Raw genomic sequence first — 14,015 nt, 5'->3', positions numbered from 1 at the left:
GGAAAATGTGCATAGCGACACATAGACCAATTCAACAGTTATAAATAGAGGCTTTTTGATTTGTTGTGGTTTTTTGAAGAATATCCTGTGAAAGAAATGAGGTCAGATATCTGGCATTGAAAACTTGCCTAATGAAAATTGCTATGGCATTTAGTAGAAACAAAGACATTCTGGTGGCAGAGGGGGTTATGCATTAGACTGCTAACCAAGGTCAGTGGTTCAGACCCACCAGTAACTGCTCAAGAGGCAGATGAGGCTTTCTGCCCACAGAGGCAGTTTTACGCTGTTCTACAAGGTCTTTATAAGCTAGAATTGACTCAATGACAATGAGTTTGGTGGTGGTGTTTTTTGTTGTTACTGTTTTGTTTTGTGAAACAAATGAGATCAGAAAGGAGCTTATACCAAGAGCTCAAGTAGAAAATGTTTTGGAAATGATGATGACAACATATGTACAAATATGCTCGATACAATTGATGTATGGAATGTTATAGGAGCTCTAAGAGCCCCCCAAACCGGATTTAAAACCCCGAATGTGTCAGAAAGACTAGAGGATGACGACTGATGGAGTGTAGTGTGGGAATGTTGTTTCAGTGGACCTCTGGGTGGTGGGCGCACTGGGCGGACCTTTGTTCTTCTCTGTTGTGTGGCCATTTGGACATAGGACTGGGAACTGGCCCTGACCCTCCTACTTTTGCCCCCCCTTCCTTTGCCATCACTGGAAGAATCCCTGCCTATGGTTTTGTAAAGATGGTTTTTATATTTAGGGATCAAAATCAGAAGTCTTAAAATCTTCTAAGGGTTTGCATTTGGCATCAATTCATTTTGCATTAATTGGCAAGATTTCTTTCTCCCCCTTAGAATGGGGAGGGGTTGTTGTGGCGTGATGTCAGTGGTACTTGATAAAATACTTGATCAGAGTCAACCCAACAGTAAGAACATAAGAGTGGCATTTTGTGCCCCTTTAAACTTGGTCTCTTTGGTTGTGGGCTCTTCTTCCCCATGCTGTCATTAAATGGTACTCCACTTCTGTGCTGTGGTGCCTTTTTGAACCGTCCAGCGCCCTGAATTGAAATGCACTTGTGCTTTGACTTGCGTCTTTGGTCAAATTGGGAGAGCCAGGAATCTGCCATCTGAGCTAATATAGTTTCACAGCCTAAGATGATAAAAATGATGGAGGTAAATATTTACCAAGGGCTTCCTAAGTGCGGGGCAGCATGCTAAGCACTTGACAAACATTGTCTTTCATTTGATCCTCACTCAGTACAGCTGAGGAAGGCGGGCTGGCATTCTACCCATTGAACAAATGAGAAAGCTGAGGCTGCTGAGCCAGGAATCGAACTCCAGGCCCTGTGTCCTTACTCCTTACTCACTGTGATAGAAGTATTCTGTAGGGACTTTTCTGACCCCAAACTCTAGGATTAGAATTTTAAAGGGGCTTTAAATTTTTTTCGTAATCCATGTTTTAAAATTTTGTTTCCCACCTTGCCATTTTCTTTCTACCAAAATGTATGTAATTTCCTACCACCCCCCCTTTTTTTTCCTAGCTGGCTCGTTGATTTGCTGTTTCACATCTTCTTTGCAAACTGAGGTGTAGCTTGCATTTTGGGTGGTGGTGGTGTTGGGTGTGTGTGTCCGTCCATCTCCCAGTATTAATGAAATCAGCTGGTTTTCTCTGACAGAACCTTCTTCATGGTGTTTCTCCACATTGGTCAGAGGGCGAGAAGCTTAAAAAGAAGGTGTCGTAAGGGTCTGCAGGCTCTGCGTCTATGGCACAGCCCCAAATCAGTCCAGCTTTTTGATCACCTGGTTCCCACTCCGCCCCCAGGGAAAAACAGCACTGAAGTATTTGGGAATATAGTCCATTCTCTGGGCCTATAGCTGTGCAGATGAGTAATTGAGTGTCAAAGGAAAGTGTTCTTAATATAGACAGATTACCAAGACCCGCCGGTAGGGCGATAACAAGCCTTTTCTTCTGATTTCCTCTCCGGGACTGAAGCAAGTTTAAAGGCAAAAGGCAAAGACCTTATCAGAGCAGAAGTTTTCTAGTTGTCCCTGCGAGGGCTTGTCTGGGCTCACTCTGCCTCTGGACGCTTTGGGATGTCCAAGAGATGAAGCCCCTTTCAGCTAGTGACCTGGTGGTCCTTACTTGTGGCTCCACAAAGGCGCCTGGGCTTAGCAGGACCCAGTGATCCTCTGACTTTAGAATGGGTAATGCGATTGAAAAACAGAAGCCCGTGAAACGAGGTCATCTGTGCCCCTGGAAGCAAGGTAAGAGTGCCCTGACGGCTTCCTTTCCATGAGGAAGGACGGAGGCAACCTTCTGTAGGGACACTATGGCCCCAAATCAGATTTGGATCTGCTTGCAGGGGAAATTTTTCAGACTTTGAAAATGCTTGCAGTTCGACATGGTTAAAGGGAAATTAACAGACAGCTAGTTGCGCCAAGGAATAGCTCTATGTATTGACTTGGCTCAGAATGTAGTTCAGCTGGAAGTGTTTTTATTTAAAGTACAGCCTATCTATTTATTGAAATTTTAAAGTTTTGTTTTATAAAAAGTATTTTAAACCGAAGTTTTTGATATCCAGGAGTTTGTGAAATTTGTGGTTAAGAGAATGTCATTAATAGTTTGTAAATATATAGCACTTATCTTTTAAAGATAGGAACCATAGTGGCATAGGGGGCTAGGTGGGTAGTTCAAATCCACCAGGTTCTTGGGAGAAAAATGAGGCTGGCTGCTCCCCAAAAGATTTAACATCTCAAACTTTAAGGAGCAGTTCTACTCTGCCCTATAGCGTCTTCGCTGTGAGTTGGAATCGACTTGATGGCAGTGGATTTTTGTTTTGCTTTCTTTCAAAGATTTCAAGGTACCGTCTGTGTGTAGGGGGAAAAAAACCCACTTACTTTTCTCTACCCTGAACCTCTATGATGGCTGGCAGCAGCAACTGTCAGTACTCCATGTCTCTCAAGGTTTATGTTAGGATCAGCTTTGAGGAAGTGAACCCAGCAGGGTCACACAGCACCACAGTAGTGCCCCTTTAAATGACAGTCCATTAAAAAATGCTCTGGAGTCATCTCGTTTTCCGCCAGACTCAGCTACCTTTTTTTTCCACCATGGGTTAAGCTTTGGGCTACTAACGACATGATCTGTGGTTTAAATCCACCAGCCATTTCTTGAGAGATAGACAAGGCTGTCTTTTCCAGTAAAGATTCACAGCGTCAGAAACCCTTGGGAGCAGGTCTGCTCTGCTTAGGGGGTCACTGTGTGTCACAATTGGCCATCCGGGAGCCCTGGTGGGGTGCAGTAGTATGCATTGGGCTGCAAGCCACATGGTCAGCACTTCAAAACGATCAGCAGCTTCGCAGGAGAAAGACTAAAACTATCCACTCTCATAAACAGCTACAGCCTCAGAAACCGGGTTGCTATGAGTTAACATTGACTCAAAGGCACTGAGGGGGCTTTTTTGGTTGTTTTGTTTTTGAGACCCTACAGTCTTAAGACTTCATGGAAGTTTGTCCCTCCACTTCCACTTGCCAAAAAAGATTGCCAATAGTATTTGATGAGTAGCAAGACTCATCATAACTGTACATGTGAATGTGTTTTTATGCATAGGAAAAAAGAAACTAGAAGAGAATGTTTACATATGTTCTGTGGTCAGATTCTAAAACACCAAAACTCACCTCCTTCAAGTTGATGCCAACTCATAGCAACCATATAGGACAAAGTAGAACTGCCCTTGTGAGTTTCCAAGGCTATAAATCTTTCTTAGAGTAGAAAACCTCATCTTTCTCCTATGGGGAGAGACTGGTGGTTTTGAACTGCTGACCTTGTGGTTAGCAGTCCAGTGCATAACTCACTGTGCCACCAGGCCTCCATGGTCAGAGCTCCCCCCCCCAAGAAAAAAGTCAGATTATAGATCCTTTTTTTCTTCTTTTTTAAAAGGGGAAATAGATGGAATGATAACTTACTGTCAACTATCAGCCTCTCTACTTTTCCTTATAATGGGGCTCTGGTGGTGCTGTAGGTTAAGCATTAGGCTGCTAACTGGAAGGTTGGTGATTTGAACCCACCAACTGCTCCACGGAAGGGTCAGTCTGCTTCTGTAAAGATGTGTACAGCCTTGGAAACCCCGTGGAGTAGTTCCACTCCATGATAAGGCCACTGTGAGCCTGAATGGACTCAGGCAGGGAGTTCGGTTTGAGGGCTTTTCTGTTGTCATTCTCTGTCCAGATTCTTACTTTGACAAAATTATGCCTTAGTTGTGCATGAACAAGACAGGTACTAAACACGTTATGAGGACCAATTGAGATATGTAAATATGAACTAGATAGTAGCCACATTGATTTTATTACAAATGATAATGATACTGAGTTATGTAGGAAAATGTTCTTTTTTAATAATTATGCTGAGGTATTTAGGGTAAAGAGTCATGATGTCTATAATTTCTCCTAAAATAGTTCAGGGGGAAAAAAAGGAAGGAGAGGAGGCATATAGGTTAACAAAATAGCATATGTTTTAATAAGTATTAGACTTTATGTAGCGAATATACAAAGGTCATTGTACTTCCTTTAAATTATTTTAAGCTTTTTTTTAATTTAAGAATTTTTTTAAATTTAAGTGATTATGACACTATAATAATACAGTGTCCTGCAGAGGGAATCTTAGCCCCATTTTTATGTCTTATATCAGAAATTTAACTTATTTACTTTTTCTCTAGATAGCTGTATACGATTTTTGTTGGAAGCAGCTGGGCTTCAAGAATTAAAAAATTAGTGAAAAAGAATTTTTCATTCTTTTGTTTAGTGTGTTCAGTAATTAAAAAAATGTATCTTTTTTTAAAAGATAATTTTATTGGGGGCTCTTCTTATAACAATCCATTCATCAATTGTATCAAACATATTTATACATATGTTGCCATCATTATTTTCTAACGATTACTTTCTGTTGAGCCCTTGGTATCAGCTCCTCTTTTGTATCTATTTATTTTGTCATTGAGCATATATACAGCAAGACTCACACCTTCAGCAGCCTCTGTGTGTCCATGTCAGTGACACTGTTTACATTCTTCAAGTTGTGCAGCCATTGCTACCCTCCTTTTCTGAGTTGTCCCCAAAACCCACTGCCACCCTGTTTCTGACCTAATCTTCCCAGTTGTTATTGTCAATTTGATTTCCAGGATTTGAAATGAGAGGCATTGTAGGACTACTGTTGGTAATGGGAATTTCAGGATCTACCATGAATTGGTGCTGAAAACAAGGAGAGAGGCGCGCATGGCCCATGCTTTCCAAGCCTGCATAGATCCAGGAGCAGGCTGCTGCTATTGCAGGACTTTGTCTGTTTATACAGGTTAAACCCTAGGATTGCCTGAAAATCCAAAGTTCATCTCAGAAACTAAAGCTGACTTTCTTTAGGTTTATGAAACCCTGCTGGGTCCCTGAGGGCCCCCAATACAAGGATGTGGAGTGGTCCTTCACAACATAATCTGTCTTTGCTTTTTTAAAAAAGGGTGTTTATGTTTTAGAAATGGGATTTTAGTTAGGAACTGGATTCATGAGCCCCAGCCACCACCCTAACCCAGATCTGAGTGTGCTGTCCATGGTCCATGTCCCCATGCTGTGAAATCTGAGGATGCCCAATGACATCACCTCCAAGGCCAGGGGCACGGCACCAGCATTTGATTAGGAGCAAGTGAGCAGAAAACTGGGCCATGTCTTTGTGTGGACTTGCCCTGGGCAGCTGGAAAAGCCCAGCTGCACATGGCTTCTGCCCAGTCTGCTGCCTCACATTGGCAGGTGCCCCAAAGACTTTAACCAGAGCCAGAGACAATCGTGATCAGAAGGTCAAGCCCAGAAATACATTTGGAAGGCACATTTACAAGAAAGTATTTATTACCTGCCCTAATAGGCATTTTACACCTAGCAGAGACGCTTCTGTCGGACGGTTTTAAGTAGCACAGCTCATGCACCTCATGAGGGGACTCATAGATTCTGGCTCTTCCTGCTCTGTTTTAAGTTAGATAATAGACGCTTTCCAAGGCTGATAAATTGAACCAATTTGTATTATTATAGTGAATTCTCGCTATTCCCATACAAAGAAACAGAGTGGCAGACAGCATCATAAGACTGTGGCTTCCAATATGATCCTAAGAATTTTAGCTGGAACTTGCCCCCTAGTTGTGTCTGACCTTGAAAAAGTGAATTTTGTAATCCCAAATTGCCTCAGCCCCTCACCTTCCTTTTCCCCAGTGGCCTTTTCCAAGTGGTGCATCTAATCACGTTATTTTCCTTTTTTGCCCTTAAACCACATGCTTTTAGAAAATCGATCTGTTTATTGTGCCACCTGATTATAAACTGTCCAAGGGCCCTGTGTGCCATGATTGTGGTTTTATCCCGAGCATGAGTGTATGCAGACACTGGCTCACAGTTTTACCATGAGTCAGGTTCCTGGCCTCCAGCAACTGCACAATAAAAGGTACCAGGTAATGCAATGGTTATGAGTTGGGCTGCTAATCACAGGTCAGCAGTTTGATACCACCAGCCAATCCACTGGAGAAAGATGAGGTTTTCCTGCTCCTGTAAAGAGTTACAGTCTTGGAAACCCACAGGGGCAGTTCTACCCTGTGCTATAGGGTCACTATGAGTCGACATAAACTCTATGGCAATGAACTTTTTGTTGTTTACTGATGCCAGCAAGGGAGCACTGGTGGCATAATGAGTTATGTGTTGGGTAGCTAACCATAAAGGTGCTAGTTTGAACCCACCAATCACTTTGTGGGAGAAAGAGGAAGCTTTCTACTCCTGTAAAGATTTACAGCCTCAGAAACCCACAGGGGCAGTTCTACATAGAGACGCTGTGAGTTGGAATCAACTCGATGGCGGTGGGTTTTGGTTACTGATGGCCGGCAGTTGTATAGGGCTTGGAAACATTCATTCTTTGTCGAAAGAGATATTAGGAAGTGACCCCACAGCAATGCAAAGGATGGCTGCAAAAGCATTAAATCATAAAGAATCAACATATTATGAACTCATTGGCACAGATGCCTAGGATAACCTTGAAGTTTAGAGTTAAACAAACTTCTCTAAAATAGACCTGTAATCCTACTTTCCTAGCAGGCCCCTTTTCTTTTGTAAATAGAAATGATTTGTGGGGTTGCCTTCAGTGCTCATTTTTGACCCTTGGGAGAAGACCGTGGGCTGAAGTCTCCTTGGGCATTGAAAATTGCAGAGGTGATTGCAAATGGAATTGATATCTCCTTCAAAAACCCCAGCAGCTAGAGGCCATACCAGTCTAGTAAATGGAAATGTTAATGATTTGCATGTTTGTACACAGTGTGGGTGTGAGTGAATAAAATTAACACCCTCAGTGGAAGAGCTGACTATAAAAAGTGTTTTTCCCAGAATCAGGCTGACTGCTATGCTAGAAAGGAGATTGGTTCAGGTGGGGGCAAGGTGGGGGCAGTGATTTGAATCAATTCCACTTGCTCTCTGGTTCCTCTGCTGTGGGGGCAAATTTAGGATTGCTTGGAGTTCTACCAGCAACGGTGTTTATACTTGCCCCTACAAGCTAGCTAGTAGAGAAGCAGCTGGGGCAGCTATGGTTGGTATACCAGGTGATTAATATCGATGGCTTTGTGGGCTAACGCTGAAACAGGTCCACCTTCCACCAACCATTCCTGGTTCTGTGTTTTTCGCTTTAGGGCCGAAGCAATTCCTTTTCATCCGTTTTGTTTGTGTTTATTTGTCTGCTGTTGAACTCTCAGGCAGTACACTAGAATGCTCTGGAGCTGCATGCACTGCCCCACCCTGACCTAGCACCTAAGAACATTAGTTCGTGTTACCAAGTCTGATCATCTCTAAGCAGGATCAATAATGATGCCTACTCTAAGGGTTCTGAGATTAATTAGATCATTCACAGATTGCTTATTGTCCTTAGCACACAACAAGCATTTAATGAATAACAATTCCTGTACTCAGACATAACATAAAGAGCTCTGGCTTTATTAAGTTCATAGATGTGAAGTGGAGGTCTGACTGCCCAGCTAGCTATGTGATTTTGGGTAACTGTATACCTGATTTATTCTCTCAGTTGAAGAAATCATTTACCAGATTATTTACATACTTATTTTCTATTTATTTATTTATTTATCTCTCTATTTATTTTGAGGAAGGTGATAGCTCACTGCCATTGATATGCCTCCAAATCATAGCAGCCCTTTGATGGGTTTCCAAGGCTGATAACCTCATCTTTCTCCTGGGGAACAGCTGGTGGATTTGAGCAGCCAACTTTGCAATTAGCAGCTCAAGACTTACCTAATATCACCATCAGAGCCCCTTGAAAAAAGTGAACATATATTTTAAAAAGATTTTCATAACCAATTATTTATTCCATTCACCTTAAATCAGTCATAATTGAAATCATTTTATGTACCAAGCATCGGCATTGTTCCTTTTGTTGGGCAGATGTCTTGGAGACTCAGATGACCACTTTAGTCCAGCTGGATGAAATGTGAGCCTTCACGCACTGAAGAAACAGTGGCGGCACCTATTGGGGCTGTGTTTCTGGAGTGTCAGGCTGGTTTGAGCACACTTGACAAGATCAGGAACCTGGGCTGAATCTTCAAGATTGGCTTCAGCATAGCTGCTGGTGACCCATCTTGCTCTGAGGCACCGGTTCGCAACCTGTGGGTCGCGACCCCTTTGGGGGTCAAACAACCCTTTCACAGGGGTCGCCCGATTCATAACAGTAGCAACATGACAGTGATGAAGTAGCAGCGAAAATCATTTTATGGTTGGGGGTCACCACAACATGAGGAACTATATTAAAGGGTCACAGCATTAGGAAGGTTGAGAACCACTGCTTTGAGGAATACTCAAAGAGTATTTGAGGTAAAGACTGCCAGATGACTTTCAAGGTGTGAATCGTGGACTATTTGCATTGGCCAATGCCACTTTTTATCTGCAAGTCCTCATGCAGTTGGTACATAAGGGAAAGCAGAATGCCATGGTCAGATGACTTGCACCTTCCCCCATATCATTGACTATTTGGTGAAAGTTCACACAGCAAATTAGGCTCCCATTTGACGGGTTCCATGCACATTGTTCAGGAGTCCTGGTGTTACAGTGGGCAGTAGAACTAGTCAGGGCACTCTCTTTTCCTTGTTCTGGGGACTGGAGTGCTGAAACATTTTTGGTTTTTGTCTTCAGTTACAAAGGGGTTAGGAGCGTGATGGCATTCAGAGGCAGGATGCCAGGGATGTCTTTGCCTACCTACTTTTGAGGTGGAAGTCTTTGGGCAAGTTACTTAGCTTCAGGGCCTTAGTTTCCTTGTAACCAAATAGTTTCTACTTCTGAGGCTGTGTGAGGCTCAAAGAATTTGGGTGCTAGGTGCTTAAGCAACCACCTGGCACATAGTAAGTATCCAGTATCATGTTGTTATTGTTAGTTTAAATACAGAGAAATTACATTGTAGTTTAGTTGAAAAGATGTGACAGTATTAAAGGAAAAATAGGTGGGAAAAAACCCGAGAAAATAAAAGAAAATACATATTGCCTGTCTAAAACATAATGAGCAAAAGTATTAACTATCATTAGTCTTTCTAGAACTGGTACACATACTAGGCAAGAATTCCATTATGTTTAAATTCCATTTCTCCACAGACTTTGTTGAAGCCCCCTCAGACAGACATGCATATTTTTCAGAGTTATAATCATATGCAAATAATTTTTCTAAATTTCATGCTGTGTGGTCTTCATAACTATTGTAACGACTGTGACATTTCATCATATTAATATCCCACACTAATTGAATCATTCATCTGCTGGATATGGAAATTAATTTCCCTTCGTGCTACGACAGGCAAACACATACAGTTTTGTGATTCTGTTGGCTGGTTCCCAGAGTAAAGTTCCCAAGTTAAGAACATAAGAAGAGCATTAAGGCCTTGGCCGTGTTGTTTTCCAAGAGGGATATGTCAGTTAACATTTTCATGAGTGATACATAAATGTACCAGTTAGCTACAAGCACGTCCATGTCAAGCGCCATCATTTGAATTTGTTCCTCTTGTAAACTACACTTAGTAGTATCAGAGTGATGAGTTATCTGATGGCATGGGGCTCAGGGAGAAGGCATGGGAAGTTCAAAACCGTTATCAGCTCTAAGAATAATTATTTTAATGTTGTTAGAAGATTCTACTCTCTCACAATTCTTTGCTCTAGGGTTGATCTGATCTCACTCAAACCATATATCTTATAGAAAAAGAGACTAATGGCTTTATCTAAGGATATCCCCAAAGCCTTGGTAGTAGTCTCAGATAGGCATAGTTCAAATCCACCAGCTGCTCAGTAGGAAAAGAATGAGGCTATCTGCTCTCCTACCTACATCTTACCGATGGTAGGGCCTTTGTGGCTCAGATCGGATGCAATGGCAGTGGATTTGGGTTTGGGTTTTGTTTTTAAACTGACCATCATGACTTTTTTGTCTTCTCTTTCCCAGAGAGCATTTATTAAGCACTTTAATTTCCTTACATGAACGAGAGAGAGCCCAGAAGTGTTATTAACATTGTTGGTGGAATACGTACGGTTAGGCAGTGTGACTGACTAATGACCCAACTCTTCTCCTAGCTGCTTCTGTTGAGGCTGACTCATGACCAACTTTCCCAAACTGCTTGTACACGAAGGCGGCACCCACTGAATTGTTATTAAAATAGATGTCCTGCTAGTAAATGGCTTGCTGTGAGGGCTGTTTGAATCAACAAGTGCAGAGGATAAAGGAATCCAAGTAAACATGAGGGTCAAAGACCAAGCCCAAGTCAATTCAGTAGTGAAGGTCAAGACCATGTTTGGATATGATCATATGTTTAGGGTAGGAGAGAAGCTTAAAATGCAAAAGGTTATTTGACATGCCTATCGATTCATAGATGTCTTCAACTAGAAGGAATGACAAAAACTTTTAAAAATAATTCCGTAGTTTTACCAAGGCAGAAAGATGGGTCTTTCTACTCCCATAGAAAATTACAGTTACCCCTCAGGAACAATAATGGGAGTATCCATACATGAGGGTGGGGAGAGAAAGGGGGGACCAATAGTAGTGATCGACGTACCCCAAGGGGGACAAACAACTGAAACGGGGGTGAAGAGAGACAGCGGATGATGTAAGATATGAAAATAATAATTTATAATTTATCAAGGTTTGGGAGGGTGGGGGAAGGAGGGTATAATGAGGGGTTGATATCAAGGGCTGAGGTATAAAGAAAATGTTTTGAAAATGATGATGGCAACATATATACAAATGTGCTTGATACAATTGATATATAGATTGTTATAAGAGCTGGAAGAGCACCCAATAAAATTATTTATAAATAATAAAACAAAGAATTATGGTCATGGAAACTCACAGGGGCTGTACTGCCCTGTCCTATATGGTCACTGAGTCAGCATCAACTCAATGGCAGTAAGAGAGTTTTACTGAAGAAGAAATCAGAGGAATAAAGGAGTTTCTCTGAAGCCTCACACCTAATTTGTGGCAATGTCTCCTCTGTTAGAATACCATAACTATGATATGCCAATACATGTGATATTATCAAATAGAACATAGATGATAACTGTTTTATACTTACTGATTTGCATGTTATCTAATATATAATATACTGGTTGATACATACTTTTGTCTACGCAGTATATTGTATATGTATATTGGGTATAATATGCATTTCAGAATAAGATAGTGTATTACAATAATGCTGATATATAATAATACTGAGATAATATACAATACTACAGATGACTTCTTTGTGCCAGGTATAATACTAAAAGATTTATATACATTGACATGTTTGTCTTCCAAGTTTTGAGCAGTTGACATGTAACTTAAGCCTTCCATAAATCAGTTTTTTGTTAAGCAAACGTAAGTGTGAAGGAATTTTTCTCATGAGAAGTGTAGGGTGTTTTGGGTGTGGGTCAGAAAAGGGAAGGAAACGTCACTTTGTCATCAGATATTTCCAAATTTAGAACAATATCTATCCCTGGTCTTTGGCTTTAGGACCGGCTTTATACCCTGGGAACAGGCAGAAAGTACATTTCCGTGTTTGGCTATTTTCCCCCAGCTGCACTGAGGGTGTCACCATTATTTTCAGATAATAGCAACGGCCGGTAGCCACTCTATATCTGGTTACCTTTCACCTGTTGCTTCATAGGCACTTGATTTCAGAAGTCACTTTGTGTTGACAAAGCCAGATGATACCTTTTCAGCGAACCTTAAGGACTACAGCCAAGGAATTTGTCGGGATTGTGCATCTATGCCCAGGGGTCAGTACACTTCTTTAAGTAAAGCCAGATAGCAAATTTCTGTTGTGTGTGTGTGTGTGTGTGTGTGTGTGTGTGGCACTAACTAGTGAAGATGTAAAAACTGCTCTTCACTTGCGAGCTTTGAACAAGCAGTCTACCAAAACAAATAGGGGGTGCCTCAGTTTTGACCTGTAAACACAAGCTGGCCAGCCCTGGCCCTCCACGGTCTTTCGAGCCGAGTGCTGCTGCCATGAAGATGGCAGCCTAGAAAGGAACCTTGATGGTGCAGCTCTACTCCATCAGGTGGGGTTGCTATGAGCCAGGATGGACTCAACAGCACTTAGTGTCAGTGTTACCCTGGAACTCAGAAGCAAGCCACTGATCAGGGCACAATCAGAATCAGCTGCAGGGCAACTGGCTTGCTGTTGTGTTGACCTAAAAATGGTGTTTGCAGCTAAATGCAGTTACCAAGGAAGTAAGTTAGAGAAGATGGAGGACCCAAGAAGGAGCCCTAAGTATTCCATTAAGAGAAGAGGACGAGAAGGAACCAGAAGAGACCCAAGCGAGGTCTTCAGTGAGGCAGGAGGGAAACAGAAGACTATGGTGACCCAAATGCCAAGTGCAGAATGTGTCATTGAGGCGAGCAAAGCAACAGCAGTGACAAATGATGTTGACTTAGGTGAAGTGAGATGAGGACTGAGACGTGGTAGTCATTGGTGACCTTGACAAGAACCAGTTTCAGTGAAGCGTTGGAGCAAGAGAGAGCAGGAAGAGAGGAATTGGACACAGAGTGTGGCCAGTTCTTTACAGAGCTTTGCTGCAGGGGAGAACAGTGGTGATTGAGGGAGAAATTCATGGCATGGTTGTATGCTGATTGAAATAGTCCTGTAAATGAAGCAAAAACAACAACAAAAACACACTCGCTGTCATCAAGTCATAGCTAACGCAACAGGCAGGGTAGAACTGCTCCTGTGGGTTTCTAATCCTGTAACTGTTTACAGCAGCAGAAGGCTCCATCTGTCTCCCGAGGAGCAGCTGGTGGTTCCGAACTTCTGACCTTACAGATTGCAGCCCAACTTATAAGCACTACGCCACCAGGGTGCTGGGGAGAATTGTGGATGAGATGCTCTAAGAATAACTCCTTTTAATGGAATAGTACTCTATCAGTGATTGCTAACAAACTGCCCCAGAATTTAGTGACTTAGAACAACAACTGGTTCTTTAATTCACTCTTCTATACTTGGCAATTTATCCTGTGCTCTCTGGAGTGTCTGTAGTTAGCTGCCTGGATCGCTTGCCTCTGCCTCTTGCCCTGCTTCTACTTGTTTTTCCAGGTTCCTTCGCCTGATAGGTTTCCAAGGGCCAGGACATTTTATGGTTAAAGTAAGTCACACACGACCTAAGTCACTCACTGCCATCAAGTCAAGGTGATTCTAACTCATAGCAACCGTATAGGGCAGGGTAGAACTGTTATTATTAATTGGAAGCTAATACTCATATCATTCCATTGTTCAACCATGTCAACTGAATTGTACAATTGCTACCACAATCATTTTCCAAACATGATCATCCTTGACATCGTCTCCCTTTTTACCCCACCCCCAAGAACTACTCTTTATGAGAGTGAAAAGCTCATCTTTCTCCCACACAGCAGCTGATGGTTTCCAACTGTTAATCTTTCAGTTGGCCCATTGGCTCCTAGTCGCCAAGTCAGCTCAAATTCAAGAAAGGTAAAAA

The 14,015-nt window shown here is 42.1% G+C and overlaps 1 protein-coding gene across 7 annotated transcripts in view; it reads left to right on the top strand.

Moving 5' to 3' along the window:
* The first annotated feature begins 2,100 nt into the window (after nt 1–2,100).
* Nucleotides 2,101–14,015, top strand: part of RAPGEF1 (Rap guanine nucleotide exchange factor 1) — a 136,090-nt gene continuing 124,175 nt past the window's right edge. For 2 of the 7 annotated variants that reach the window (XM_045288551.1, XM_045288550.1), the window contains exon 1: nt 2,101–2,268. In XM_045288551.1, coding sequence (XP_045144486.1) covers nt 2,205–2,268 — 64 coding nt within the window. In that variant the 5' untranslated portion in view covers nt 2,101–2,204. The remainder of the gene's footprint in view (nt 2,269–14,015) is intronic. The other 5 variants (XM_045288553.1, XM_045288552.1, XM_045288554.1 and 2 more) reach the window with 3 other exon arrangements.

The sequence above is a fragment of the Echinops telfairi genome, unplaced genomic scaffold (assembly GCF_000313985.2).
Source record: "Echinops telfairi isolate 266 unplaced genomic scaffold, ASM31398v2 ScPeMD7_22;HRSCAF=79, whole genome shotgun sequence".
In the NCBI taxonomy this organism is placed as follows: Eukaryota; Metazoa; Chordata; class Mammalia; order Afrosoricida; family Tenrecidae; genus Echinops; species Echinops telfairi.
The sequence above is the reverse complement of the archived record's forward strand: the minus strand, read 5'-3'. Positions and strand labels throughout refer to the sequence as shown.